General features: G+C 44.3%; 2 protein-coding genes across 2 annotated transcripts in view; one reads left to right on the forward strand and one right to left on the reverse strand.

Moving 5' to 3' along the window:
- Positions 1–27558, forward strand: arhgef19 (Rho guanine nucleotide exchange factor (GEF) 19). The gene is made up of 17 exons (XM_056422212.1): positions 1–358; positions 842–928; positions 14853–15486; positions 15581–16087; positions 17428–17560; positions 17660–17745; positions 17877–18133; positions 20675–20835; positions 20955–21107; positions 21899–22028; positions 22211–22285; positions 22373–22462; positions 22563–22726; positions 24160–24318; positions 24418–24497; positions 24590–24694; positions 25505–27558. Exons 2-17 carry the CDS (start codon positions 905–907, stop codon positions 25657–25659), a joined length of 2913 nt encoding a protein of 970 aa, XP_056278187.1. The 5' UTR covers positions 1–358; positions 842–904; the 3' UTR covers positions 25660–27558.
- Positions 26245–27593, reverse strand: part of LOC130199038 (uncharacterized) — a 30627-nt gene continuing 29278 nt past the window's right edge. Inside the window, exon 9 of the mRNA XM_056422214.1 lies at positions 26245–26327. The gene's annotated coding sequence lies outside the window, so the exon portion shown is untranslated. The remainder of the gene's footprint in view (positions 26328–27593) is intronic.

The raw sequence follows: 27593 nt of genomic DNA on the forward strand, positions 1-27593 counted from the left end.
TCTGCATTGCAAGTAGTAGAGCAGCAAGTGGTGGCTGTTTTTTTTCTTTTCTTCCCCCAACCTGTTTTTGTTTTTTTTCCACGAGGTCGGCGAACAAGAAGACGGAGGAGGAGAAGAAGAAGAAGAAGAACCGTGCCGGGGAAGCACAGATTTGTTTTCTTTTTCAAACGTCCCGAGCCGAGTCTCAAAAAAGAAGAAAGGAACCGGAGAAGAGGAGGGGAAGCGAAGCCGGGAGGAACACAAGGCAGCAATGGATAGCAGAGTGGCTCAGCCTGACCCTGGGATGGCACGGATTCACACACAGCTGCTGGCGGCCATCCAGCACACACACTGAGGCTGCAAAACACACACCAATGAGGTACTGTAATGGGCGACAAGCACTCACCAACGCACGTGACACTTCATTCACCCTCTTTTATGCTCCAAGTTGGAAGCTTTTTCTTCTTCTTCTTTCTTCTTTCTTCTTCTGCATCGTGAAAGTTGAGCCGTGTTGTATTTTGCCTGAGAGTGACGGGTGTGCTCGGTGCTATGCGGCTCGCCAGATGCATGGCATGAAATGACAGCTCTGAAAACAAAGGTATACAGTACATGAGTAGGTTTAATATATATATATATATATATAAATAATACAGGGAACAGAGCATGAGACAGGGTCTCAGGACTGGCGTGTCTCTATAACTGAAGCAGTTTATTTCTCAACCTGCACGTGCATCGCATGGATGTCATTTCATTTTCGCGTCCCGCGGGGCGACGCCGACGCACACGTCCGGCCAGCGGGACGGTCTCGGCGTCACCGCTCACGTGCTTCATCCCCCTTTTTTTTCCTCTTTTTTTTAACAAGTATCGGTGATGCGTCTGCAGAGTGAGGTGGGCCCGTTGGAGTGCCGGTGGTTACAGGGCAGCAATGAGTTGCTGCAGAGCGGGGCAGGTAAGTGCATGTCTGGAGTATGTTGGATGAGAGGGTGGTTACAAAGAAAAGAAGAAAAATGAAGGAAAAAAAACCTGTACATGGCTGAACATCCTCTGTTCTCTCCTTTTGTGGCACATTCTGAGCATAAGATTAAAAAACACCCTCTCACGCCTGACGCTCCGGGGGCGAAGGCAAGGCCTCGGGTCGGCTACTGAGGGGTGTGTGTGTGTGTGTGTCAATGTGTTCATGTACATGTATGTGCACCACCATGCCCCGCTGCTTTTGTTTGCTAACTCATGTGGAGCCTTCATCTGGGCCCGAGTTGTTTACGCGTCTCTTTGTGTGTGTGTGTGTGTGTGGGGGGGGGGTGACAGTGCGGTGATGAAGTTCAGCGGCCAGCGTCATCATTTTTAATCTCCCTTCTCCTCAGCGCGCCAGTTCGTGAAACCCACATGTGAAACACATTACCCCCCCCCCCCCCCCTCCCCGACGTCTTCCAAACTCCACCAGCGAGCGAGGAGGGGCGTGCTGAGGTGACGGCTGCCTTTTTTTCTTTTCATTTTTTTCCTCCTGTCTGCAGGCCCCAATGACTAAGCGTATTGTCGCGGGGTTAATTGTCTGCTGCCGATGGTCGGGAGGTAGCGGTACATATTTTGGCTGGAACGCAAATAGACAGCTGTGGGTGTTTTCCGGATTATCCGATTTTCGCCGGTATGTCTGGACTGGAACGCACCACCTGCACGTTATTACAGGCCTTTATTATTCAAACAGCCTTCACGATGTCCTTTTTTTTTTAAATTCACGCCGCGATTGAACGTCTCGCCTCTCGAGCGCCGTCGTGCGTTTTGATGTCCCTCCGCACGCCTCCTCGTATCACACACACACACAGATATGGATAACTCGGCTCACCGCAGCTCCTCCCACTTCCTCCCTCACCCCCAGATCTGTATGTCTGGAGAGCACCTGCCTCATGACCTGCCACTTAGACGGCGGCTGTCTGAGCGTGTGTGTGTGTGTTTGTGTGTATATGTGTGGGGAAGTGTTCCATGTCGCCACACCTCAACCCCATTCCTCACTCACCTCGCCCAGCATTGCAAGTGTTACCTGTAGCTCCTTGTGCGCACACACACACACACACACACACACACACACTCAGTGCTAACCCGAACGTGTCTTTTATCTTCAAACTTGACTCAAACCATTCAGCGGCAATGATTGGCGAACATCGGTGACGGCTATATTTTGGAGGAGGCCCGGTCACTTTCCAGGCTTTTTTTTGGCTGCCGGCCCACATGGCGGCAGCCTTACTGGCCCATCACGGCAGCCCCTCGCCGCTGCACGTGGATAGTGGAGCTGCTTTGTTTGGCCCTCGCTTTAGGAATGAGCTCGCCGAGTCATCCGGGGAATGTCGAAGAGTGTCCCCGCGGGTCAGAGCAGGGCCTCATCTGGGGCTTCGGCGGCTCTAAATTTGGACGTGAACTTGTCCTTAAACCTGGACTATAAAAGAGGCCACTTACCGAGGCGAACCCGGGGCCTTCACGTTATACAATGACAGCGATGATATGGGTGGAAGAGTTGATTTTCTAAGACAAACAAAGAGCGGTAAGCACAAACCATCTTTTCTTGCTTAATCTGCATGTCACAGGATTTTTCTGGCCGATGCACGAAGGTTAAAACAGACAGAAACTCGAGCCCAGAGGCTGTGTGTGTGTGTGTGTGTGTGTGTGTGTGTGTGTGTGTGTGTGTGTGTGTGTGTGTGTGTGTGTGTGTGTGTGTGTGTGTGTGTGTGTGTGTGTGTGTGTGTGTGTGTGTGTGTGTGTGTGTGTGTGTGTGTAAACCGCCCCGGCTGCATTGCTGCACACCTGTCTAGCACATCAGGCCTTGGGTTATTTCACATTGTGACTTGTGCCTTGCTTCCTTGCAAAAAAAAAATTATATATTTTTTTCTTTTAGGCCTCTTGGCTCTTCTGGGGAGAAGAAAACAAAAGCAAACAAACAAGGTGTCGCTCTCAAGTTAAAAAACTATTTGAGCTTCTTCAAGGTCGTTTAGCTTCCGTTCGATTCGTCGCTTCGCCCCCCCCCCCCCCCCCCCGATGACCCGGTTAAAGGCCGTCCCGGTGAATAGACGTGGGTTGAGCTGCGTGCCGAAGCGGAGCCGGTCTGGACGGTCAGCTCGGTCGGGGCGTTCCACTTCTTCTTCCCCCCGGATCACATTTCAAAACAACAAGCAGCCCTGTGGACGACTTGTCCGTACCTGTCCAGACAATTAAGGCAACAAAAAAAAAAATCAGGGTGGAGGAGGAGGGGGGGGGGGGGGTAGAAACGGCTGGTGCTGCTTAGGTGGGAGGAAAAAAAAGACGAGCGGACGGCCGGAGAAGAGAGGAAGACGGATGCAGAGCAAACGACGCGAATCGCGAGAGACGCATCGGCGATGTTAGTGGGGTCGGATGCATGTGTAATTTTTCTCAGTCATTTCAAATTGGTGTTAAAGTTTGGTTTTCACTTCTAAGTTGAAGTTTAGGGTCTATAGAAAAATTTGAGTCCGAGTGTCAAACACACAGATAAAAAATGGCCTCTAGGGGGCGCCGCAAAATATGTAAACTGCTACAACTTTTGATTAGATTAACCAAATTTAACAAATGAGGTATGTATGGATTCAGAATTAAAAGGAGAAACTGGTATGCTAAGCATTTGGTGACCAGATAAAAATAAATACACTTTTAGCCCAAAATATTACATGGACACAAGCGAAATTATGCTTTTTTAAAGATAAAGTCTGAAAATATCCTCACAGTTGCTAAGGAATTTTACTTTTTAATGTTATTTCACAAGTCAAGACTGTGTGGTGATTAAACTGAAATTGAAATGCTCCTCACTCTTCTATTCTATGCCCTAGGAGGCGCGCAAAATGTAGTAACAGCCATGAACTTTCTATGTATTGATTTAGGATCAGGTGTCTCAACTTTTTTCAGTCAGTCAATCAATCAATCAATCAATCAAGCCAACAAGCCATCATTTTATTCACAAGAAATTTTCACAAAAGAACTTTATATCTGGAAGAAAGTAAATCAATAACAATAAGAAGATAAACAATAGTTTTTCTGGCATTCAAAAGATGACCAGAGGACCATAGGGCTAACATTTATTCTGAGAACTTCACTCTACAATGATAACTATAATTTACTTCTTTGATTTATTCTATGTCAGTCTTAGAAGTTCTGACATGTGCACTTGCACAGACGTGTGCACTTTAACCGCCTTCATGCACTTGCACCGAGAACTGGCAGGTCGACTTGTACAAGTACTTGTACAACCACACTTCACATCTAGTTGTAATACGTCTTTGGCAAGTGGTATCGTAGTCCAAATGGGAAGAAGTTTGCTGTCCTCTTCTTTCCACCCATGGTCAGTGGGGTTGTTGTCAGGCATTATAGACCTAAATGAATGAATACATAAATGCATGGTTTTTTTGTGATTATATAGTACTCAAATCCATACAGGTGCATACATGTGGGCTGTTGTCCAGATGCTTGCTTGGAAGACACTCCTTTTGAGATGTAGATCCAAAGCATCCATTGTTGGGGGGATTCTTTCAACATCCCTCGTCTTCTGTGAGAATAGCCTCATTCGAAGAAGATCAACATCATTTTCCTCATTTGATTCACTGGAGTACAGCCTACATACAAAGTTTACTGCAACTTCTTTCAGCCTTGGAGAGGTTTGGAATGGAGTCTCAATGATGGTTGCGAACTCCTCTGTCAAGTGTGGAACTTCGTGCATCAATTTGCAGCAGGATCGCTTACCCCTGAACTTGAAAGAAGATGTGCTGTCTGATCCCGTGAATGCGTGGAAGAGAGCCATGGCTTTACATGTTTCTGTGCCCAGTTTTGTGGCGAGAGTGTTCAGGAGATCATTCTTGATGTCTTTCCAGTTTTGAAGCAGATCCAGATTTCTGCAGTTGCATTCAAAGCCTTGATATGATGGAAATTACTCAGCAGGATTACGACAACATCTGTGTCTCCAGTATAGACCATCCCAACTGATGCTGTTTGGAGGGCATGGAGAAGATGCACTAGGACACGAGTGTCAGCTTCCTCGTGGTTGCAGCGATCCATTGGAGGACTGTTTCCAACATGGTGGACGCAATCATCTGCTGTTATGTAGACATCTTTGTCATCTGGGAACTGTCCATTTGTTACAAGCGCAGTTGACAGGAATGAAAACAGTTCTGTCTTATTATCCTCATTTGCCAGAAATGCCTGCCAATCTCTTGGGACTTTGGCAGTGCTAGAGATGCGTTGTCGGGTGCCTGATCCTCGCTTTTCTCTTGTTCCTCCTTTGATTGTCAAAGCACGATACTGGTCCCAGACGATGTCCACTCGTGTTGATCTTTTCTGGTCACGTTGAACTCTTGGGCAGAACACCTTGTCGAAGTAGGACTCAAAGGTCTTCCCTTGGACAGTCGTGCCAGGCAGTGAATGGATAAGTGCTCCACCATCAATGACAATGAAATCATAAAGATCTGGTGCAACTATCTCCTCACTGTCAGATATTCCTCCACTCTTAGGATTCCCCAGGATGTAAAACAACAAATCTGATTTCGTACAGGAGTTGAGGGATCCTTCGCATGACAATGCAGGTGGGTATGGCGAAGACTCGTGGCAGAAAAAATCTTCCAAATTCCCACTCCGGCTTTCCAGCACAATGAAAGCTTTCCCATAAAGCTCTCCATGACGTTTGAAGTGCTGCATCCTCAGTTTAGCTGCTGTCTTCTTGCGTGTTTTCTTCTCATGGAACAACATCAAGTTGTTTCGCTTGATCGGAGCTGTCAGTGGTGTGTCATGTGAGTCCAGCACATTCTTTTTGAAGTTGTTGTACTGCTCTTGTCATAGCAACTTTGAGGACATTTCCAGACTTTATCTCCAAAAAAAGCATAATTTCGCTTGTGTCCATGTAATATTTTGGGCTAAAAGTGTATTAATTTTTATCTGGTCACCAAATGCTTGGTATACCTGTTTCTCCTTTTAATTCTGAATCCATACATACCTCATATGTTAAAATTGGATAATCTAATCAAAAGTTGTAGCAGTTTACATATTTTGCGGCGCCCCCTAGAGGCCATTTTTCATCTGTGTGTTTGACACTCGGACTCAAATTTTTCTGTAGACCCTAAACTTCAACTTGGAAGTGAAAACCAAACTTTAACACGAATTTGAAATGACTGAGCCTTATACGACCCCACTATGTGGGGTGAAGTCGGTCTGGAATCAAAGCGATAACTGACTGACAGTTTCAATACAGCCCCCCCCCCTCCCCCATTCATTCAGGGAGTTTAAACCAGACAGATAACCTCTGTAAACAGACTACAGCAGGATGGCACATTTTGTTTTAGCGTTAGACTTTTTTTTTACTTCTAGTGCTGATGTGATCGGTCGATCAGAAGTCACTGAGAGATTAAAGGACGAGGCTCGGAAAACAACTTTTAAAGCATGAGGTCGATGATATTTTATGTTTTCTTGTCGTCAACAAGTCCATTAAAAAGACTCAAGGTCCCTTTGGCTCTCGAACCGAGTCCTTTGCTTTCTGCTGGAAATGTAAATCTTTATAAAAATGTGACACAAATTAAGTTTGACCTTTTGATAAATGCTGAACAGCTTCCTTGGATTGCTGGGCACAGTAGATTTGAACGTGTTTTACTCAACAACAACAACAACAACAACAACAACAAAGGAGTGAAGAGTTTATCTGTTCAGGACTATTTTCAGCAGTGGAGTGATACATTTGATGCTCTATTAAGTATTAACTTTTTATAGCTGCAGGAGGGTTTATGGGGACTCGACTGAAAATAAACTGTAGCGTGTGTGTGTGGGTGTGTGTGTGTGTGTGTGCGTGTGTGTGTGCGTGTGTGTGATGGAACATGGCATCCAGTGCAACAGTGTTTCTCAACTGGCGTGAATAGTTTTCGGATAACGGTGGAGGATTGGATCGTCGTCCTTATATGGAAATATATCAGCGCTGGGGGAAAAATACAGAGAAATCGTTTTGAAATGTTTCAGGTGTTTGTCAACCCGAAAATGCCCAAAACGCTCCTCATTGTTCGGGATGCGCTGTTCAGAAAAGGAATGTTTGACGTCTCTATGGCTTTTTCAATACTGCGAAAGGAATTTCTAACTCCCGTCTGACATTTTATGGACTAAACAATAACCCAGAAACACATTTATTAATCGATTATGAACGTGAACATGAGTTGCTAACCTCAAGGTGTCAGGATGCGGCCATTTTTCTCTTGTCAAACCTACTGCCTCATCACTTGTACTCCATGGTGAGATGTCTTGTTCTTGGAGAGAAGCTGTTGTTGTTTACAGCTGCATGAAACATCAAATAGTTGTCGATTTATTTTGTAAAATAAACACACGCACACACAATGCTGTAAGCTGAAATATTTTTCGTTTGAATTGTTCTCATGTCCGTGTGACAAAACATCCTAAATGAGCGCTTCTATTCTTAGACCGTCATGGCGTCCAGATAACCATCAGCTGTCAGGAGGCACTGATTATGAGATTTGGGGGATTTACTGCGTGCTGGATCCCCGGCTCCCCATCGACTCGGTAGCTTTCGCCGTCTTACGACAAAGAACCATAATTAGAGCGGGTTATTTCCACAAGTTCGTCAATAGCTCCTTTGTGTCTCCTCTCTCCTGGCTGCGTGTCTCCTGTGTGTCTCTGACTGCAGCTGTTAATGTTGACTGAACGTGGGGGGTTAAAGGTCCAAAAGTGTTGGCATGTACGTGCGAGATGGTCTCCATTTTTTTTTTTTAAACGAGAGATCGTTGTCTGTCCGTCTCGGGGGGGGGGGGGGCTGGAATCGGGGTGAGGCGAGGTCAGGGCAGGAGACCTCTCTATCTACAATCTCCTCGCTTTCAATCAAAGGCAAATTGCGTCTCAAACACACACTCTGGCATTCAGGTGTGCGTTATGTGTGTGTGTGTGTCATAGCTTTGTGTGATTGTAAGCCAGGTTGTCAGTGTGCATCTTCATCGTGTCTTGGGGGGGGAAGGTTGCCTGAGGCTGGAGAGGCGGATAAGGAGGACCCCGCACCATGTGTAAACATTTGGGTAACCCCCCCCCCCCCAACCCCGCCTCCTCTGTCGCTCTGGGGTGCTCACCTGTCTCGGTGGGCGGAGGCCAAAAGAGCAACGAAAGACCGAGAAACTCCCCGAACTGAATCGGCTCAACCGACTCTCACCAAAAAAAACAAGCGCAGCTTAGCGCGTCACCTTGACATCTGGCGCGCCCTTTCTTCCTCCGATCGGAATTCGAGTCTCGCTGAGGAGTTTGTTATGATTGAGAGATTTTAAATGAAGCCCATTAAAATACCGAGAAGACACGTCCTGGCTTCCCATCCAGGACTTCTTATTTTTTAGGTGTACATTTTGAAAATGCTGTGCGAAGGCCGACAATCCTAATTGGGTGCGTTGCCATCAGCCGGGTCGAGGCAGATCTCTCGGCAACCAGCAATCATCTCATCTCAACCCGAGACACATGGGAGATCTTTTTTTTCTCTTCAAGATATGCAAAAAAAACACATCCTTTTATTGACAAAGAAAACCCCCGCATACCTCAAACGAGCATAAAAAAACCATATTGCATACCGTCGTAATTGGCTTCGAAACAGACGCACAACTGTACAACAAAAAGATATTGATACGTTGAGATTGCACAGTTAAAACCTTTTAAAATCGGTTTTTTCGTAACTCAAGTCGCGTGAGCGACGCCGGATGATGTCACGTCTCGTCTCGGCGGACGATGCCGAGGCTCTTTTAGTCTCCCGCTTGGCAATTAGTGGTCCGATGTGACAGAGTTAAACTGCGATCTGGCACACACACACGAGAGCCGGGTCACACCACACTGTCGGGACGCTCCGGTCCGTCTGACCAAACACACCCAGGGGGGGGGAGTTCTCCACAGTCCGATCGGGGTGGACTGCGGACGTTACACACGGTCCTCCCAATATGGCTTTCAGGGACTTCCGTCTGTGGCCAGAAGGTACTGTAGCAACATAGCAAAGCACCTTTTTAACGTGTCCTCTAATTTAATCTGATTGTGTCGTGAGGTTCGGTTTCACTCCGATACGTGGGCCTGGGACTCGAGCTGCGAGGAACATTTGTTCAAGGCATTTGAGCCGATAAAGATCTAAGACAAAGCACACACGCGTTGCGATTGGCTCGCTCTGGAACCACGTGACTTATTCTTTTCGGTAAGCACACAAAGTTCTGGGAAAAATAGTGCGGCGTCTTCAGGGGAGTTTTTTTTTTTAAGGCTTGCATCCGGGGGTCACCTTTATGCTCCAGAAGACGAAGTGTTTGGAAAGGTCTTGAAACGCCACCTAGGTTTGGCTCTTCTGTTTTTTGTTGTTGTTGTTTTTGCCGACTTATCGCACAAGAGTAGAAGGGACTGTGTGCAGCGCCTCTGTCCTGGCAAACCCTGACGTAATCTCCCCAGCTTCGTTTGAGCCTGGTAAACATCAACTGGAGAAACCGCAGGACCGAAAGTAACACACAAAGAAAGCGCCCTCCTCGGATCTGGACCTCGCCTCACGTTGCGGTCGTTGGCCGCGCGGCGCGATTAAACGATACGGCCGGTGACGTTCAGTATTTCCGTCTCTCGGTACTTCCTGACCCCGCGAGCCTCGCGGTAGAAGAGTAACCAGTGTAGAAATGTACTCCTTCACTCCCGTGAACCACAAAGAGCTCCGACAGTGAATCCATTCGGTTTTAACATTCTTATCTCCTCCCCCCGGCAAACATCAAACACGCTCTAAATATGCGATTACACAACATTGGACTCCGTCGTGAAGCTGACTCAGCGATGGATTTATGCTCATATCTATGCGCTACACTCCATTAAAGGATTATTCTGAGAGCTTCGAGATGAACAATATCACAATTAAAAATGCGCCCCGGTATGGCTGTTGGCATTAGTGGCATGCCAGAGTGCCATTCATTACCCGCCGCATGCAGACATGGCGTCTGAGAGCAGCCTAGTGGAATTACAGGGGGGGGGGGGGGGGACGCTGGCAGCAAAGTCCATAACAGTCACAAATGACACCCTGCTATGACAGGGGAAATTACATGTCTTTTTGGAATTGAGATTTTTAATCGCCCGGTATAATTGTATCGGCGCGAGGAATGTTAACCCCAACCCCGGAGAGCGTCATCGGAGGCTTTCATGTTCTGATGAAGGTGGTGGCGGGGGCTTATTGTCAGTTTTTTGGGATCGCCCCCAAAAAAAAAATCTCCTTTTAACAAACAGTATGTCGATTTATGATTCATGATGTATTACCACTCGGCTGTTGATGGAGGATTATGTGAACGTTCGTTAATCAGGATAGTAACAAAAGATAAAATGGAAACGGAGGTTGTGTTTTCTACATGACCAGGAAATAACTCATATTTAATGTGAGGTTCTGTAAAGTTTGGCTAACAGTGAACACCTCCACCTGGATTACTGTGTAACCAGCCAGTTATCACATCCAGGCCCCAATGAGATTGTGTCATTGTGCAGCAGTGGCCTGCATGTGTGTGTGTGTGTGTGTGTGTGTGTGTGTGTGTGTGTGTGTGTGTGTGTGTGTGTGTGTGTGTGTGTGTGTGTGTGTGTGTGTGTGTGTGTGTGTGTGTGTGTGTGTGTGTGTGTGTGTGTGTGTGTGTGTGTGTCTCAGTGGCTGCACTATATGAGCGGATCAGTAGAAGGAGTTCCCACACCCTCTCAGGTGTCCTGTGCTCAGGGCAGCCGGGCCCGGGCTCACACAGGCTGCCTTTGTCTGCAGCAGGGAACAGGTAACCATTTGTACCTGCACTACTGTGTGTGTGTGTGTGTGTGTATGCACGTCTGTTTCTATGTGTGTGTGTGGGAGAGAAACGGGGGGGATCGACTGGGCTGCCTCGAGAGCAGGTGTGGCTTTGCAGCAGCTTCGTATTCACAGCATACAGCACGACACACGTGTGCTCCAGAAGAATACGATACACGAGTATAGACAGTCTGCGATCGCACAGGAAATAAACACCATTTTCAACATAGTCGGACATCCAGCAAAATTGTCAATTCATGCTTTAATCCTCTTAAAGGCACAGTGTGCAGGATTTAGGGCGAATCTATTGGCAAATATAACTTTGTTTTCACAATAGGACGTGCTGGGTTTTTGTTTGCTTAAGAATGAGCTCTTCTTATAGGGAGTTAGTCGCACCGCCATGTTTCTACAGAAGCCCGGAATGGACACACCGAACTCTGGCTCTAGACCGGGCCGTCGCGTCTTTTACTTTATCTGAAGCAGCAGTCATATGCATATAAATATAAAAACACTTTTCTGAACTAATACAAAAATCCATTACACAGATATTAGACTACATTAAGTAAAGAGATTATATTACCGTTTATATACTTTTATTCCGTCTGTATATTTAATATTATTATTGTATTTTTTCATTTTTCTTACTGTTTTTATTTTTACTTTTTATTTCTGCTCACTATTGTGCACCTGCTGCTGTAATCCTGCAATATATATATATATATATATACACACATATATATACACATATATATATATACACATATATATATATCCTGCAATAAATATATATATATACAAATATACACACACATATATATATATGTTTATATTGCATACTTTCCATATGCATATGAATATACAGCACTTTTCTGAACTAATACAAAAATCCATTACACATATATTAGACTAAATTAATTGGCATTATGCAAGAAGGTGGTGAGGTCATGTTTGAATGTCTGTTTAAAGTTTACTGGATTAAGTTTGAACTATAATCTGCATTATGAAAAAGGATATAGGTACAATGTATGTTCTGGAACTTCTGCATTAAGGAAATGAGGACAAATGTAAGTGGTACCACAAATAAATATTATAACACAAATCAAATAATAATTCAAATGTAGTTTTTTCTTGTTATCTAGAATCAGTTTTTAAGATGTTATTGTGGACAAAATGTGGGGATGATTTAACTTATTAGAGGAAAACAAAAAGAACAGTTGTGTGGCTGCTATGGAATCAACCTGATTTGTTTTTCCTGCAGTTAATGCTTTATTGACATACGGATATTTTTAAAGAAAATGTATATTTTTTAAACATTTTGCGAAATTATTTAGAGATAAAGTACAAGTACAGCTGCTGAGTGAACTTGTGGTGAGACTGTTTTACCAACTGATGTTTCCAAGGTCAAGAATGAACATTCAATGTGATGAAGCCGACTTGAGCGACCCCACGAGAGAACAAGGAATTGAGCTTTATACTTTTTGTGTTGAGTGATGGCTAAGTGTGAGACAACGGCGTTGGTCGTTGTGTGTTTGTCGTTGTCTGTCTGAGCTTTTTTTGTCTGCGCCATCCCAACAAATGGAAAAAAGAAGTGAAGAATAGACACTCGGACAGAAAACGTGTGAAAGTATTTATTCCGTCTTAAGGCGACAGGGAATATAAATATGCCGCTTCGCAAAGGTCTACAGGTCACGTGACCTGGGAGAACAGTTACGAAATGTTTCGGCGAGTTGGCCAGAAATGTTAATTTACGATATCGTCAAAGAACAGAACAACAGAATAATCTTACTTAAAAAAATATATTTATTTTTACTTTCCACATTTCACTTTTTTTTTTAAACTAAATTAATCTGATGTGAAATCGGACAAAATAAAACAATACAAATCCATGTTGCTCTGTAATCGCTCTGTGCATAGTTCACATGAGGCCCTGTGTGTGTGTGTGTGTGTGTGTGTTTGCGTGTGTGTGTAGGTGTGTGTGAACATCTGTACAGTGCCTCTTAAGCGGCTCTTTAAAGGAGGACTTTTGAGGATTACCTGCTCAGGAAACGGGCCGGTCAGAAAGAGACGGCGACTCCACTGGTGTGTGTCCGCCGCCGTCAGGAGAGAGAAGTTTACGAGCCGCCGCCGCGACTCACCAGACGCTCTGTGAGAATATTCAATCACCAGAGGTGACAGGAAGGCGAAGCAACCAGCGCAGTGATGGATGAGGATAGATCTCAGGTGAAAGGTGAGAGTGCTGAGGATGTGCTCTCTTCCTCTGTCTGCTGTGGTATTCCATGTGTGTGTGTGTGTGTGTGTGTGTGTGTGTATAGATGTTGTTAAGTACAGGGGCTGTATGCTGTGAGTAGAGAGGTCTTTAATTATAGCAGGAAGACACGACTCAGGAGACACACTATGCTAGACTTAATGGTGTGTGTGTGAGTCTGTCCATGCAGGTGTGTGTGTGTGAGTCTGTCCATGCAGGTGTGGTTGTGTGTGTGTGTGTGTGTGTGTGTGTGTGTGTGTGTGTGAGAGTCTGTCCATGCAGGTGTGTGTATTTGAGTGAGTCTGCCCATGCAGGTGTGTGTGTGTGTGTGTGTGTATGTGAGTGAGTGAGTCTGTCCATGCAAGTGTGTGTGTGTGTGTGTATTTGAGTGAGTCTGTCCATGCAAGTGTAAGTGTATGTCACATGTGTGTGAGTGTATGTGTATGTGTGAGTCTGTCCATGCAGGTGTGTGTGTGTGTGTGTGTGTGAGTAAGTGTGAGTCTGTCCATGCAGGTGTGTGTGTGTGTGTGTGAGTAAGTGTGAGTCTGTCCATGCAGGTGTGTGTGTGTGTGTGTGAGTAAGTGTGAGTCTGTCCATGCAGGTGTGTGTGTGTGTTAAAATACCTCAAATGAGGCTGAATCTCAAACATGTTCAAAACCCAAAAGAAAGTAATTCCTCCATCAATGAAACATCCACGACTGTCTGAATAGTTTATGAATTTTTGTCATTGTCAATTGTTTCCTGACAAATGTTTTTGGTTCATTTTATTATCATTTTATTTTAAGAGCAGTTTTCTCCCTTTGCTCCTCTGTTCGCTTCAAATATTTAATATTTATTTGTGGTACCACTTACATTTGTCCTAATTTCTTTAATGCAGAAGTTCCAGAACATAAATTGTACCTATATCCTTTTTCATAATGCAGATTATGGTTTAAACTTAATCCAGTAAACTTTAAACAGACATTCAAACATGACCTCACCACCTTCTTGCATAATGCCAATTAATTTTGACTAATATCTATGTAATGGATTTGTGTGTTAGTTCAGAAAAGTGCTTTTATATTTATATGCATATGGAAAGTATGCAATATAAACATATATATTTATATATGTGTGTGTGTATATTTATATATGTGTATATATATATATATATATTGCAGGATATATATATATGTGTGTGTATGTGTATAGACTATATATATATATGTGTATATATATATATACATATATATAGATATATGTGTGTGTATGTGTATATACTATATATATATATGTGTGTATATATATATACACACATATATATATGTGTGTGTGTGTGTGTATATATATTGCATGATTACAGCAGTGAGCAGAAATAAAAAGTAAAAATAAAAACAGAAAGAAAAATAGAAAAATACAATAGCAATATTAAATATATGGACGGAATAAAAGTATATAAAAGGTAATATAATCTCTTTACTTAGACAACATTTTGGAACTTGAATAATTAGTTTGATGAGGGGCTGTGTGAATTCATTTTTCATTTGTAAAAAAAAAAAGTTGCTTGTTGTTGGAAAGATTAAAACAATGGAATTATTATTTCATTAACTTACTGTATTACGGTTTAATTTTATTGGATAACATTATTAGTATTATTTGAAGGTATTACATGGAGGTTATTGCACTTTTACATGTATTTATTTATTTAGGATTAAACCCCTCCCGACACCAATAAACAGTCTCTTTTTACAAGTTATAATCAAGTAATAAATGATCCTTACATTTGCATTGATAAAGCCAAATGAAATGAGAACTAATATCATGCAGAGCAGTCGCCCAGGAAGACTAAACCCTTCTCCTCCCTCTCCCCAGCTCTCATGTGTTTGCTCTGCCATGCTTCCTGGGTATGGACTCTCGCCTTTTCCTGACTTCCAACCCCACCTTCACGCGTTCCGCTGCCGAGGAGAAGGTCCCAGCATGTGGATCGCTGGCTCAGGCGAGTCCCCGGCTCCGAGCGAGGCCCCGGAGGACCGGCCTCTCCTCCACCCGTGCCTCCACGAGCACGACGCCGTGTGCCAGCAGGAGACGTTGGCTTTCATCGAGCTGCAACCGCCGCCGGCGACCCCGAAACTGAACGGTCTCGTTATCGACACGGAGACGCGATGCACGCCGCCGCCGCCGCCGCCCTTGAACGGCTTCACGCACACACTGAACGAACTGAACTCGAACTCCTCTGAGCCCGAATGCCACAATGGCGTCCGCAGGACTTCTTTGCAGGAGCAGACGGAGAGACCCGGCGCCGTGACGACGGTGTGCCGTCCTCTCCACGCCGCTCTCAGCCTCCCGCTGACGTTCCCGCTGTCCTGTTTGCGCGCCGACAGAAACTCCTGGGAATCTCGGCTGCGCTGCTCCTCGTCCTCGCCTGAACTCCCCGTGTTTCAGAGCCCGGACGCCTGCCAGCTGCAGAGGAGGACGTCACAAGGTTCAGTGAAAGAGAAGTCTATCCGTGAGTGTGCAGCTTTTTTAATCGTGCTTGAAAAGAGCTCTTCGCGTTGTTTTCCTCCTGATCTCACCTGAAGTTATTTTTTTCTCGTCTCCAGGGCGGAAGATGCAGGTTTATTCGCCGGACGGCCAGAGCGACGAATCTCTCGGCAGCCCGATCCTGGACGCGGACTACATCTTCCCGGGACCGTTTGCATCTTTCCTGGAGGAGGACCTCAGCGGATTATCCTCCCTGGAGGCCGATTCGAGGCCTTCGTCCACAGACGGTGTCACCGATGTCCCGAACTTCTGCCGCGATGATATTTTCAATCTCCCCGAGGAGCCGCTGCAGATAATAGAGGACTCGATGGCGGCGGGGGAAGACGTCGGAGGGAGCGGAGAGACGTCGAGCGGCGGCGGTGCCGCGGCGGGGGGGAGCTTTTTGTCCCGCGGCCGTCACGGGGATCAAGAGCGGCGGCGCTTCTCGGCCTCGGAACTGATATCGAGGCTGCAGCTCTCTCAGAGGAAGAGCTCCTTCGCCTTGAAGCTGGGGAAGTCGCTGTCGGCGCGGGTCGCCTCCAGAGACAGGCAAGGCTCCGTCGGCCTCAGCCCCAACGCCGCCGACCGTGAGTAGAGAGCACAGACGCGACACCGGGGTGACGGAGCACCGGGGTGACGTAGCACCGGCCTTCTCCTTGAACCAAGACACACACACAAAAAGGCGAGGAAGGCGAGAGAGAGAAATGAAAGGAAAGAACTCAACTTGAAGTGTCCTGCTTCACAGCTTCTTTGTTCCTCCTGCTCATCACTCAACGGCAAAATGACCACCGTCTGCACCAGTTGAGGGAAAAGTATACACTGCCGTTCAAAAGTTTGGGGTCACCCAGACAATTTGGTGATTTCCATGAAAACTCACACTTTTATTTATCAAATGAATAGAAAATATAGTCACGGCTTTGACAAGGTTAGAAATAGTGATTTTTATTTGAAGTATTCATTTTGTTCTTCAAACTTGTCGCTCAAAGGAAGGCCAGTGTTATAGCTTCTCTCACCAGCATAACTGTTTTCAGCTGCGCTCAGGGTTTTCTACCCCTCCGTTAGTCTTCTAAGGCGATAACACAATGTACCACTAGAACACTGGAGATGGGCCTCTATACAACTATGAAGAGACTTCATTAACAACCAGAGAATAGTCATTTACCACATTAACTATGTAGAGAGCGTATTTATGATTCATTTAATGTTATTTTTATTGAGAATAACTTTTCTTAAAAACAATAAGGACATTTCTATGTGACCCTAAACTTTTGAACACTAGTGTACGTGAACTTGTTGTGCTCAGCGTCAACGGTCAACATCTGGACGTCCTCAGCTCAGATTTTAATGAATTATTTATTTGACTCACAGAAAATGTGATATATTTTGGTCAAACAAAACATGCCAATAAGCAGACATTACTTTTAGGCTCTGGTTAATTAAGATGTATTAATTTAGATGTATTTATTATATATATATTTATTTAGATAATCCTTTTTAGTCCCTCAGTGGGGAAATTGCAGGATCACAGTAGCAGGTGCACAGTAGTGAGCAGTAATACAAATAAAAAAGTAAAAAAACTGTAAGAAAAATGCAATAGCAATATTAAATATACAGTATGTACAATGTTAATTAATTAAGATTAAAGATTATTATAATGTAATAATACAAATTAAGGGTGTTTTCATTTAATTAATTGAACAAATTGATGTAAGTGAACGCCAAAAGTTCTAAAGGGGAAATTAACATATGAGGCGATAGGTAACCAGGTAGTTTACACGTTTGATGAAGAGGAAGAACTTGGCACAAATAGGTGAACTTCTATCAAAGATGCCTTTCGCGGCTAACTCTGCCAAGTTTTGAGCGTTAGTCTTTATGACACGAGGTTCTTCGCCTCACACCTGCACCGTGGGCTTTTCATCCTCTTCAGCTAAGTCCACCTACAGGCACCGCAGTACCGGAGGCTCTGGTGACGGCGCCCCCCACAGCTCCGTCGTACCCGCGCCTCCTCCGCCCAGCGGGGACAACGGCCTGCCTTTGCATCGATGGAGCACAAAACTCGGGTAAATACAGATTCAAACTGTTCAGAAATTGCGAAAACGAAAAAGATTAAAACACGTTTATTGATGTCAGTTCACTTCTTTTCTTTTTTCCCCCCACAGAATGAGAAATAAATCCATTGAGGAGGACTTCTGTACACTTCCAACTGTTGCGAGTTCAAATCGGTTATCGCGCTTTTTGCCTAGTTGTAAGTCTCCCGGGACATTTTAATTCATGTGTTCATTTTAAATCAAAACTGTTAAAGCAATTGTACCTGATTAAAAAAAACAAGCCTTTGTTGAATTAGCCCTTCTGTTTGTTTTTTTTACTTCCCTGCAGCTATTCTGTACCAGGAATACAGCGACGTGGCCATCAACAGAGAGATCCAGAGGCAGCAAGGGAAGGAGCCGGGCACCGAGGAGGAGGGGCTCCGGGACGAGTGTTCGGACGGGACCCCGTCTCCCTCCAACCTGTCTCCGTCCAGCTCCTTCCGCTCGTCGCGGGGCTCGGCCTTCGCGCTGTGGCAGGACATCCCCGACGTCCGGACCAGCGGCCAGCTCGACAACTTCAGCAACGAGGAACGGAAACTACAGGAGGTGAAGGAAGACGTCCGCGGACCGCCGAGCGACGTTTGCTCTACGGTTCATGTCCTGTAGATCAGCGGCCTCCGGCCTTTGCCACGGACAATATTATCACAGACCGGCCTTCACAATGTGGGCGTAGAAAATATGACATTAAAATGACACGAACTGCATAAAAACTAATATAAAGTGCATAAAAATACAACATCGACATGTGTCTAGAGCAGGGGTCAGGAATCTTTTTGACTGGGAGAGCCATAAAAGCCAAATATTTATAAATATATTTCATTGAGAGCCATGTAGTATTTTTAACGTATAATAAATTAAATATGTCTTGCTTTTAATGAGACTTCTGGTGCTGCATGATGCTACGGAGGGGGGGGGGCAGGTGACTTTTTTTTGCTCCACGCCGGCATCGGAGCTCTGCGGCGCGCGAGACGACGAGCCGAGAAGTGTTAACGCGACACGTAGAGACAGAAATGACATGCTGGTGTGTAGAGATGATCAATAACGATTAATAAAAGAACAAAGACGTCTTTAAGAAGAGGACCTTAAATTACTTCTGCTGTAATCTGGTGCGAAAGAGAAAATTACAGGGGGGCGGGCCGAGATTATTTATTTTTGTCTGGGAGCCATATGCCGTCACCGGAAGAGCCATAGGTTCCCGACCCCTGGTCTAGAGGTTCAGGCGCTGGTCATTTTTCAAAATAAAACATCTTTCTGACCTTTTTTTAAATTCATCCTTTGACCTTTTTTTTAATTTATTTTTTATGGTTTATTTAATAAGGGACAGTGCACATTGATAAAAACATTGCAGTAAATGTGCCAGAGTTAGCCAAGAGGCTATTTTTCATCTGTAGTCCCAATGTTGCCGATGTTAAGAACAAACCTAAAAACATAAGATTACAAATACAATCTACAGATAAAACAAATAAAATAAGGGAGAACAATGTTAAAATGGACAGAATAAAAACATAATGTCAGAGATACAACGTAAAAGCTTACAGACTAAATGTGATATATAACTGCAAACAGGTGAACGACAAGAGAAGACACGCAGGTGGAGTAAAACGGCCGACCAGCAAGTCAAGACATACAGAGACCGGACAACAGACAGATAGACAACAGCTGACAGACAGAAAGAATGAAAGTCCAACCTGGACAGATGGAGGAGGGAGGAGTCGTTACAGTCTAGTGCTGACAGAGCTGGGTAGTAATGTCAGTGTGCTTGGATCCTGGACTTCCTGACCGCCAGGCCACAGGTGGTCAGGGTGGGCAGACACACCTCCAAATCCCTCACCCTGAACACAGGATCCCCCCAGGGTTGCGTCCTCAGCCCCCTACTGTACTCCCTGTACACACATGACTGTGTGGCCAGGTTCAGCTCCAACACCATCATCAAGTTTGCGGATGACACAGTGGTGGTGGGCCTGATCTCCGACAACGACGAGAAGGCCTACCTGGAGGAAGTTGCTGATCTGTCACTCTGGTGCCAGGACAACAGCCTCATCATGAATGTCACCAAAACTAAGGAGCTGATTGTGGACTTTAGGAGGGTACAACAACAGAGGACGTACTCACCACTGGGGATTAACGGGACTACTGTGGAGAGGGTGAGCGGGTATAAATACCTGGGAGTCCACATCACCGAGGATCTGACATGGTCAACAAACACAGACACTCTGGTGAGAAAGGCAAGGCAGCGCCTACCACCTCAGGCAGCTGAGGAAATTTAAAGTTTCCCAGAGGATCCTTCAGTCCTTCTACTCTGGAGCTGTAGAGAGCGTCCTGACAGGAAGCATCACAGCCTGGTTTGGCAACTGCTCCGCTCAGGACAGGAAGGCTCTGCAGAGAGTAGTGCGTTCGGCTGAGCGCACTATTGGAACTACACTGCCCACCCTGCAGGACTTGTACACCAGGAGGTGCAGAACCAGAGCCGGCAGGATCATGAAGGATCCTCACCACCCCAACAACAGACTGTTTCAGCTGCTGCGGTCAGGCAGGCGCCCGTAGTCACGCTGCAAGAACAGAGAGACTGAGACGGAGTTTCTTTCCTCAGGCCATCAGGACTGTGAACTCCGACCTCACCAGGACCCCCACATAGACCCACACAACTGCCCCTCTTAGGCACACACACACACACACACACTTACTGTAAATATTGTGTTGTTTTTTATTTGTAAATAGTGTGTACTTGTTGCCCTTGCACATTCCTGCTGAGCATTGCCACTTTCATTTCACTGCACACCCTGTGTGTGTATGTGACAAATAAAACATCTTGAATCTTGAACATCTTGAATCTTGAATCTTGATGTACCATTTCTTTGTTTCTGCTTTAAAAGAGTTGAATGATTGTAGCTCTCTGATAGATACTGGAATGTAGTTCGAGTCAACTGCTGCTTGTACTGAGAATGCAGCGTGACTGAAAGCACTTTTCCTGAGAGGGACGATACAATCCCCTCTCGCTGGTAGCGGGCCCGGTGGTTGGGGACCGTTGCTGTAGATGACCCGGCTGACCTTTACTCTCTCTCTCTGTCTCTCTCTCCCTAAACATAGGCGAAGTTCGAGCTGGTGACGTCCGAGGCGTCCTACATTCGTAGCTTGACGATCGCGGTGGACCACTTCATGTTGTCGCAGGAGCTCGCCGAGTGTCTCGGCGCTCAGGACAAGCAGTGGCTGTTCTCCAAGCTGCCTGAGGTCAAAGGTGTCAGTGAGAGGTGAAGTTCTACGCTGACGACGCGCCTCTGATTCTTTCTCTTTTTTTTTTAAACGTCCCGGTCGTTAACGTCCCGTTCTCTGAGCGTTATTTTTTCTGCTCACTCTGTGCCTCTTTCAGGTTCCTTCAGGACCTGGAGCACCGGCTGGAGGAAGACATTCTGCGCTTCGACGTGTGCGACATCGTCCTGGAGCACTGCCCGGCTCTGCGAAGGGTTTATTTACCTTACGTCACCAACCAGGCGTACCAGGAGCAGACGTACCAGCGTTTGCTGTGAGTAACATGCTTTTCATCAGCTGCTTGAGACTTAAACGTGTCCACTACCGTTCAAAGGCTTTGGGGTCACTTAGAAATGTCCTTATTTTCCAAAGAAAAGCACTGTTTTTTCCGATGAAGATAACATTAAATGAATCAGAAATACACTCTATACATAGTTAATGTGGTAAATGACTATTCCCTAGTTTTTAATGAAGTCTCTACAGAGGTGTGTAGAGGCCCATCTCCAGTGTTCTAATGGTGCATTGTGTTATCGCCTTAGAAGACTAACGGAGGGGTAGAAAACCCTTGAAAACCCTTTTTATGTGAGTCCAGCTGAAAACAGTTATGCTGGTGAGAGAAGCGATGAAACTGGCCTTCCTTTGAGCGACAAGTTTGAAGAACAAAATTAATATTTCAAGTAAAAATCATTATTTCTAACCTTGTCAATGTCTTGACTATATTTTATCATCATTTTGAAATTCATTTGATAAATAAAAGTGTGAGTTTTCATGGAAAACACCAAATTGTCTGGGTGACCCCAAACTTTTGAACGGTGGTGTATGTCGATGTATCGCGGCGCGCTGAATAAAATCCAAATGGTTTCATGCTGGTTGTCCATCAGTTCCTCTCGGGGTGTTCAGCTGTTATTTCAGTCCGGCATGACTTAACTTGCAGATGTTTCATCTCGAGGCTGAGCTTTTTTATTTTTTCTCGTAAAAAGAAAAAAAGAACGCTGGAATTTACACCCACCTTGACTAAAAGTCATTAAAGTGTTTCTTTAAATCTGCTCCTTCTTGTCCTCTCAGGCACGAGAGCCCTCGTTTCCCCGGCATCCTGGCTCGTCTGGAGGAGGACCCCATCTGCCAAAGACTTCCGCTGACCTCTTTTCTGATCCTGCCGTTTCAGAGGATCACGCGGCTCAAGATGCTGGTGGAGGTGAAAACATTCACTGCCCGATTCATGTTCGCACTCGAAGGCCAATTACGTGCTGTAAACGGGCCTAATATGTGGACCGGCTGAACTATTTTTCCGCAGCAGGTCACCGCAAGAAAATTACTCACTCCGTTGCCGTGTCTTCAAAACAAAGAAAACAAAACAAAAATAATTTACTTTTTCAGAACATTTTAAAGAGGACGACTCCAGGCTCCCGAGATGAGGACACCGCCACGAAGGCTTTCAATGAGCTAAAAAAGGTGGTGATTATCCTCTCTAATAGCCGGTTGGCTGATGTGCTGGCGAGGCACAACAGTAATAACCGATGTCGGTATGTGTCTTCTTAGATCATCAAAGAATGTAACTCCAGTGTGCAGTCAATGAAGAGGATGGAGGAACTTATTCACCTCAATAAGAAAATCACTTTCGAGGGAAAGGTGATCGAAGTCATCCTACATGTATTTCCTATATTTGCATTGTGAGCGTTTAACATCTTTAAGTGTTTCTTACGCAGCAACGCATCGTCTTTCTCGGTAGATCTTTCCTCTGATCTCTCAGTCCCGCTGGCTGGTGAAGCACGGCGACCTCCTGGAAGTGGACACGCAGACGATGAGCATCTCTGGGTCGAAGCTCAAGCTGCCCACCAAGCCGGTGTACCTCCACCTGTTCAACGACTGTCTGCTGCTGTCCCGGAGGAAGGAGTGAGTCGAGCGGACGGCGTCAACTCTCACAGAACACGGGGTTTTTTCAATAGCTTCTTCCCTGCCAGACTGATGGCAGAAACAAAACTATTAAAATATGTGTCATAACCCAACAATACCTCTCTACACTTATCATGTCCTAAAATATTGGCATACATCATTTTAAAATATTTTTATTTTTATATTTTTGCCTAAATCATCTCGTCATGATACTGGCCACCTTTGATTAAAATCACGTACATCCTCAGTTGAACACATCATGTGATTCTACGCCTGTAGTATAATATATCACAAAATCATGTGATCAAGTTTTTGGTGTTTTCTGAAAAACCTGTAAAAATGACTTAGGCCATTATTTTAGAGACGATGTGCAATATGTGACATATTATTACTATCTGTAAGTCAGAAATGTATAAAAAACTACATATTACCACCTTCTTTATATTGTTTTCTTTTATATTTTGTATGTATATATGTATATATATTTCTTTTCTTATTATAGTGTTATTTCTAAACTGTTGACTCTAGATTTCCAACGGCTCTGGACTGTTGGTCTCGGCACAAATGGCAAATAACAAATACAAACTTGAATCTTGATACAGAGACCAAGGACTAAAATGTTGCACTGATTGCCGACTCGTGATAGAAAACGAGGGCAATTTATGTTTTTTAACTTAAAGGTAAAGTGCTCGTCAGCCATGGAGCCACACTGGTAGACGTGGTCATTCCTCCATTTCGGACTTATCTTGCCAGGTTTTCCTACCGCAACTGGAATGACTCAAATGGAGGAGGAAAAACGTTATTGTCTACTTTCTGCATGCAAAAGTAAGAAATAATTGGTTTGCATGTGCAAAACATGCTATTCAAAAGTGTACATTATAACACATTATATATCATCGCATCCAGACAAGATGCATTAAATCAGAGTTACATAAAAACACATAATAATAATAATAATAATAATAATAATACATAACATTTCTATAGCGCTTTTCAGAATACTCAAAGAACCGGGTGCACATTAGAGCATTATTATTAATAAAAGATAAAAATAAAACACAATACTAATACTAAAATAGAAGCTACATTAAAATCAGGTTATTTATGGTGAGGACTGAATCCAGGGTAAATAAATATATAAAATGCTGTGTGCTGAGGTAGCAAGCTGGCTTCAAAAAGTGGTTGTTCATATTTATTAGCATATTTAATTATTTTATTTTAGATGAGATTGTTGAAACCAAAATGATATTACAAAAATTATTGTACTAACACTACTACAATAATAATAATGTAATAATAATAGCAATGGTCTGAAAACCACACGCCCACTTAAACCATCAACACACAGTGGCTTTAGAGACCCTCCAGCTGGTTATTATAATGTGCAGAAAAATCTTGCTAACAAACCGCCATCTTTGTTGTTGTTGTTGCAGTACGTGGAAGTTCATGGTGTTTGTGCACGCCAAGATCGGAGAGCTGAAAGTGAAGGACCTCAGTCAGAAGCTGCAGGGCATCTCCGGCTTCATCTTCCACTTGCAGCTGTGTGAAGGCCGGCAGCTCAAACACCAGATCCTCCTCAAGTCGCACACCGAGTGAGTCACAACAATCGTGGAGTGTGTCCCGACTGGAAAAGGGGGAGGGGCATCTTTAGCAGGCGGCGATGTAACTGTAACTTTCTCTCCTCTACCAAGGAGCGGGAAGCAGAGATGGATCACAGCCATGTTTCCGTCTGATCCGCTCGAAGACATCGAGCAGGCCAGTGAGAACGACGGTCAGCGGAGAGCTTCAGGCGCGCTGAGACTCGATGGAAAACTTTCAATCCTCTCTTTCATCTTTTTTCTTCTCTTTTTTTTTTACGCCTAGATATATCCCAGGTTCAGTGCATCAAAAGCTATCAGGCCCAAGAGCATGACGAGTTGACGCTGGAGAAGGCCGACATTCTCCACGCCAAGACCATAACGAGTGACGGTAAGAGCTCGGATAAAGTTACATCGATAAATCTGCATTCTGACCTCAACCTGAAGTTAACGTAACTGGTGACCATAAAAAGTTACACTGCCGTTCAAAAGTTAGGGGTCGGACAATTTAGTGTTTTCCATGAAAACTCACACTTGTATTTATTATAATGAATTGCAAAATGAAGAGAAAATATAGTGAAGACATTGACAAGGTTAGAAATAATGATTTTTTAAGATATAAGATAATCCTTTATTGGTCCCACAGTGGGGACATTTCAGGATCACAGCAGCGGGTGCACATTAGAGCAGAAATAAAAGATACAAATAAAACACAATAACAATACGAAATACTAAAGTGCTGAGTGTGCCAGATTTTTATTTGAAATATTAATTTTGTTCTTCAAACTTGTGGCTCAAAGGAAGGCCAGTTGTATAGCTTCTCCACAGCATAACTGTTTTCAACTGCGCTGACATAAAAAGGGTTTTTAAAGGGTTTTCTACCCCTCCGTTAGTCTTCTAAGGACCATTGGAACACTGGAGATGGGCCTCTATACACCTATGAAGAGACTTCATTAACAACCAGAGAATAGTCATTTACTACATTAACTATGTAGAGAGTGTATTTCTGATTAATTTAATATCATCATTTAAAAAAACTGCTTTTCTTTTTTAAATAAGGACATTTCTAAGGTGACCGCAAACATTTAAACGGTCGTGTATATCTGTCCCACTGGCGATGGGAGCTTTCCTCTGGTGTGGTAGCTGTGTGTATGAGCGGTGGTCTCCTTGACGTCTATACGGGATGTTCTCTTTCCACCAGGCTGGGTGGAAGGCATCCGACTGTCCGACGGGGAACGGGGCTGGTTCCCCAAAACCTACGTGGAAGAAATCACAAGTCGCAGCGCTCGCCTCCGCAACCTGCGGGAAAACATCCGCATCAAGTGTGTCACGCAGAAACTGGAGGGGGAAGACTAACCGCCGTCACTGGAGACGCTTCACGTGTCAAAAGGTGTGTCACTTTTAAGCCTCTGGGATCTTTTTCGTTTGACTTCTTCATGGACGTGGGACCTGCTTCTTGAATGCGGAGAGCGACAACAAGCCGACACTTGTGTCCGCGTGAGCGGTTTATCTTGAGCAAGCAAATTGAGTTGAAACGAGAGCGCACGAGCTAACATCGGCTTTTATACCAAACGAGTCACGTTCACATGAGGACTTTTTATGAGTGGGAGCAATCACGTTATGCATTCTTTCTGTGAATGCGTTTTCTTTTCCATTTTTTAAAGTCTGAGAAACAGGGTACGTTTCTCGGCTCACGTCGGATTCCGTATTTTTGGGCCGTCTTGTGCCGTCACTCACGTGATGATGCAACAGCGGAAGGTCGCCTGAGGCAGATGCTTCTCTTGATCAGGGGCCCGTCATCTTTCCATCGCTGTTCACACTTTCATTGTCAGAGGATAGGAAAAGAAAACCTGATTTAGTGTTTTTAATCCATCCAATATCGGATGCACTACAGTGTGCAGGAGTTAATTTCCTTCCATGTGAGTTGTTAAACATCCTTGCCTCTTTTATGAAAGAGGAGGTCCAGACAAGGATACTGAAGGATGGGAGGTTTCATTTCTTTCAAAGGTGTTTTCACGATTCCGCTGTAACAAATGAAGGACAGATTACCCCGTTAACGAGGCCACGCTACACAAATACCGTATGGATTAAGATGACTATATTCTTCTATTTGTGTTATTGTCAACAAAACAAACAAGTTATTTCACTGACAAGTATTGCCTGTGTAGCTAAAGACAGATAGATCCTCGTTCTCTCTGGCATTGGTGTCCAAAAAAACGATCAAAAACGCATCAATGAGCCACACTGTTAAACTGACTTTCCTTCGTCACCACAAACACACCCTGGAGTTAATCCAGAGGACATAAACCATCCCACTGATGCAAATACCTATTACTGCACAGCTGGAAATAATCCCCAACAAATGCACTATTTAGTCTTGTTGGAGTAACGTTTGCTAAAAAAAAACTACAGTGCCCCTGTGTTTTGAGGGAATGATTTTCGCCTTTTTTTAAATGTTTTTTTATGTTTTAATCTCCAGTGGGAACAAGTTGAGCTTGATGCTGAGTGCCACAGACGCCATAGTGATGGTTTGCTTGTTCTTTTCACAGCATTTGTTGACAAAATACAAAATAATTGTCTTTTAAAAACAAGGAAATGAACACCTACCAAAATTCCCCTGCGGACACATTTACATTTCCGTGTAGTAAAAGGTTAGCGGTTTGCTTTTATAAACTTTAACCCCAGTTGAACAAACACTACAACTTTGTTATATCCCACTTACAATGCAGGAACGAGGAGTACCGTCGTACTCTAAGGACTGAATGACATTAAGGCCTCCATTGTCCACATTGTTCCCCTCATTAGTTGCACAAATCCCCAAATGACCCAAAGCGCAGTGTAACTGAGCTGAGATCTGTTATTAATGAACCACTATAATCCACATTCAATTGTAAACTCTTCCAGTGGCACATACAATGTCTATAACCCCCTTTTATTTCCTGTCTGCGTTGTGAGTTGTAATTTAATTGTGTATTTATACTCCTCTAGCTGGTTGTTCTCTAAGGAGATTCTGATGTAAATGAGCTTAAGTGCAGATTGCTTTGTGTATAAAGAGTAGAAAATGATTAATTGACTATTATGACTGTAATTTATGAGAACAAAGATTCAACGGGTGTTATTACATTCCATAACTATAACGTTTTCTGTTTGATTCCTTTCTAATAGCAACATATAAATACTGTAATACACTGGATGTTTACCGGATATCTGCACACTACTGTAAATGTTTAACCTTTTAAATAAATACAGATACTTCCCCGTTTTGTTGTTGTGTTGAATAACAAATCTTA

Source organism: Pseudoliparis swirei, chromosome 9 (assembly GCF_029220125.1).
Source record: "Pseudoliparis swirei isolate HS2019 ecotype Mariana Trench chromosome 9, NWPU_hadal_v1, whole genome shotgun sequence".
Taxonomy (NCBI): domain Eukaryota; kingdom Metazoa; phylum Chordata; class Actinopteri; order Perciformes; family Liparidae; genus Pseudoliparis; species Pseudoliparis swirei.

Bases quoted from the DNA above. Each gene is read 5' to 3' on its own strand.
- arhgef19 (XM_056422212.1), top strand. From the start codon at position 905: ATGAGTTGCTGCAGAGCGGGGCAG. The intron at 15,487-15,580 runs GTGAGTGTGCAG...TCTCGTCTCCAG, and splicing joins AGTGAAAGAGAAGTCTATCC to GGCGGAAGATGCAGGTTTAT. The intron at 24,695-25,504 runs GTAAGAGCTCGG...TCTTTCCACCAG, and splicing joins CAAGACCATAACGAGTGACG to GCTGGGTGGAAGGCATCCGA.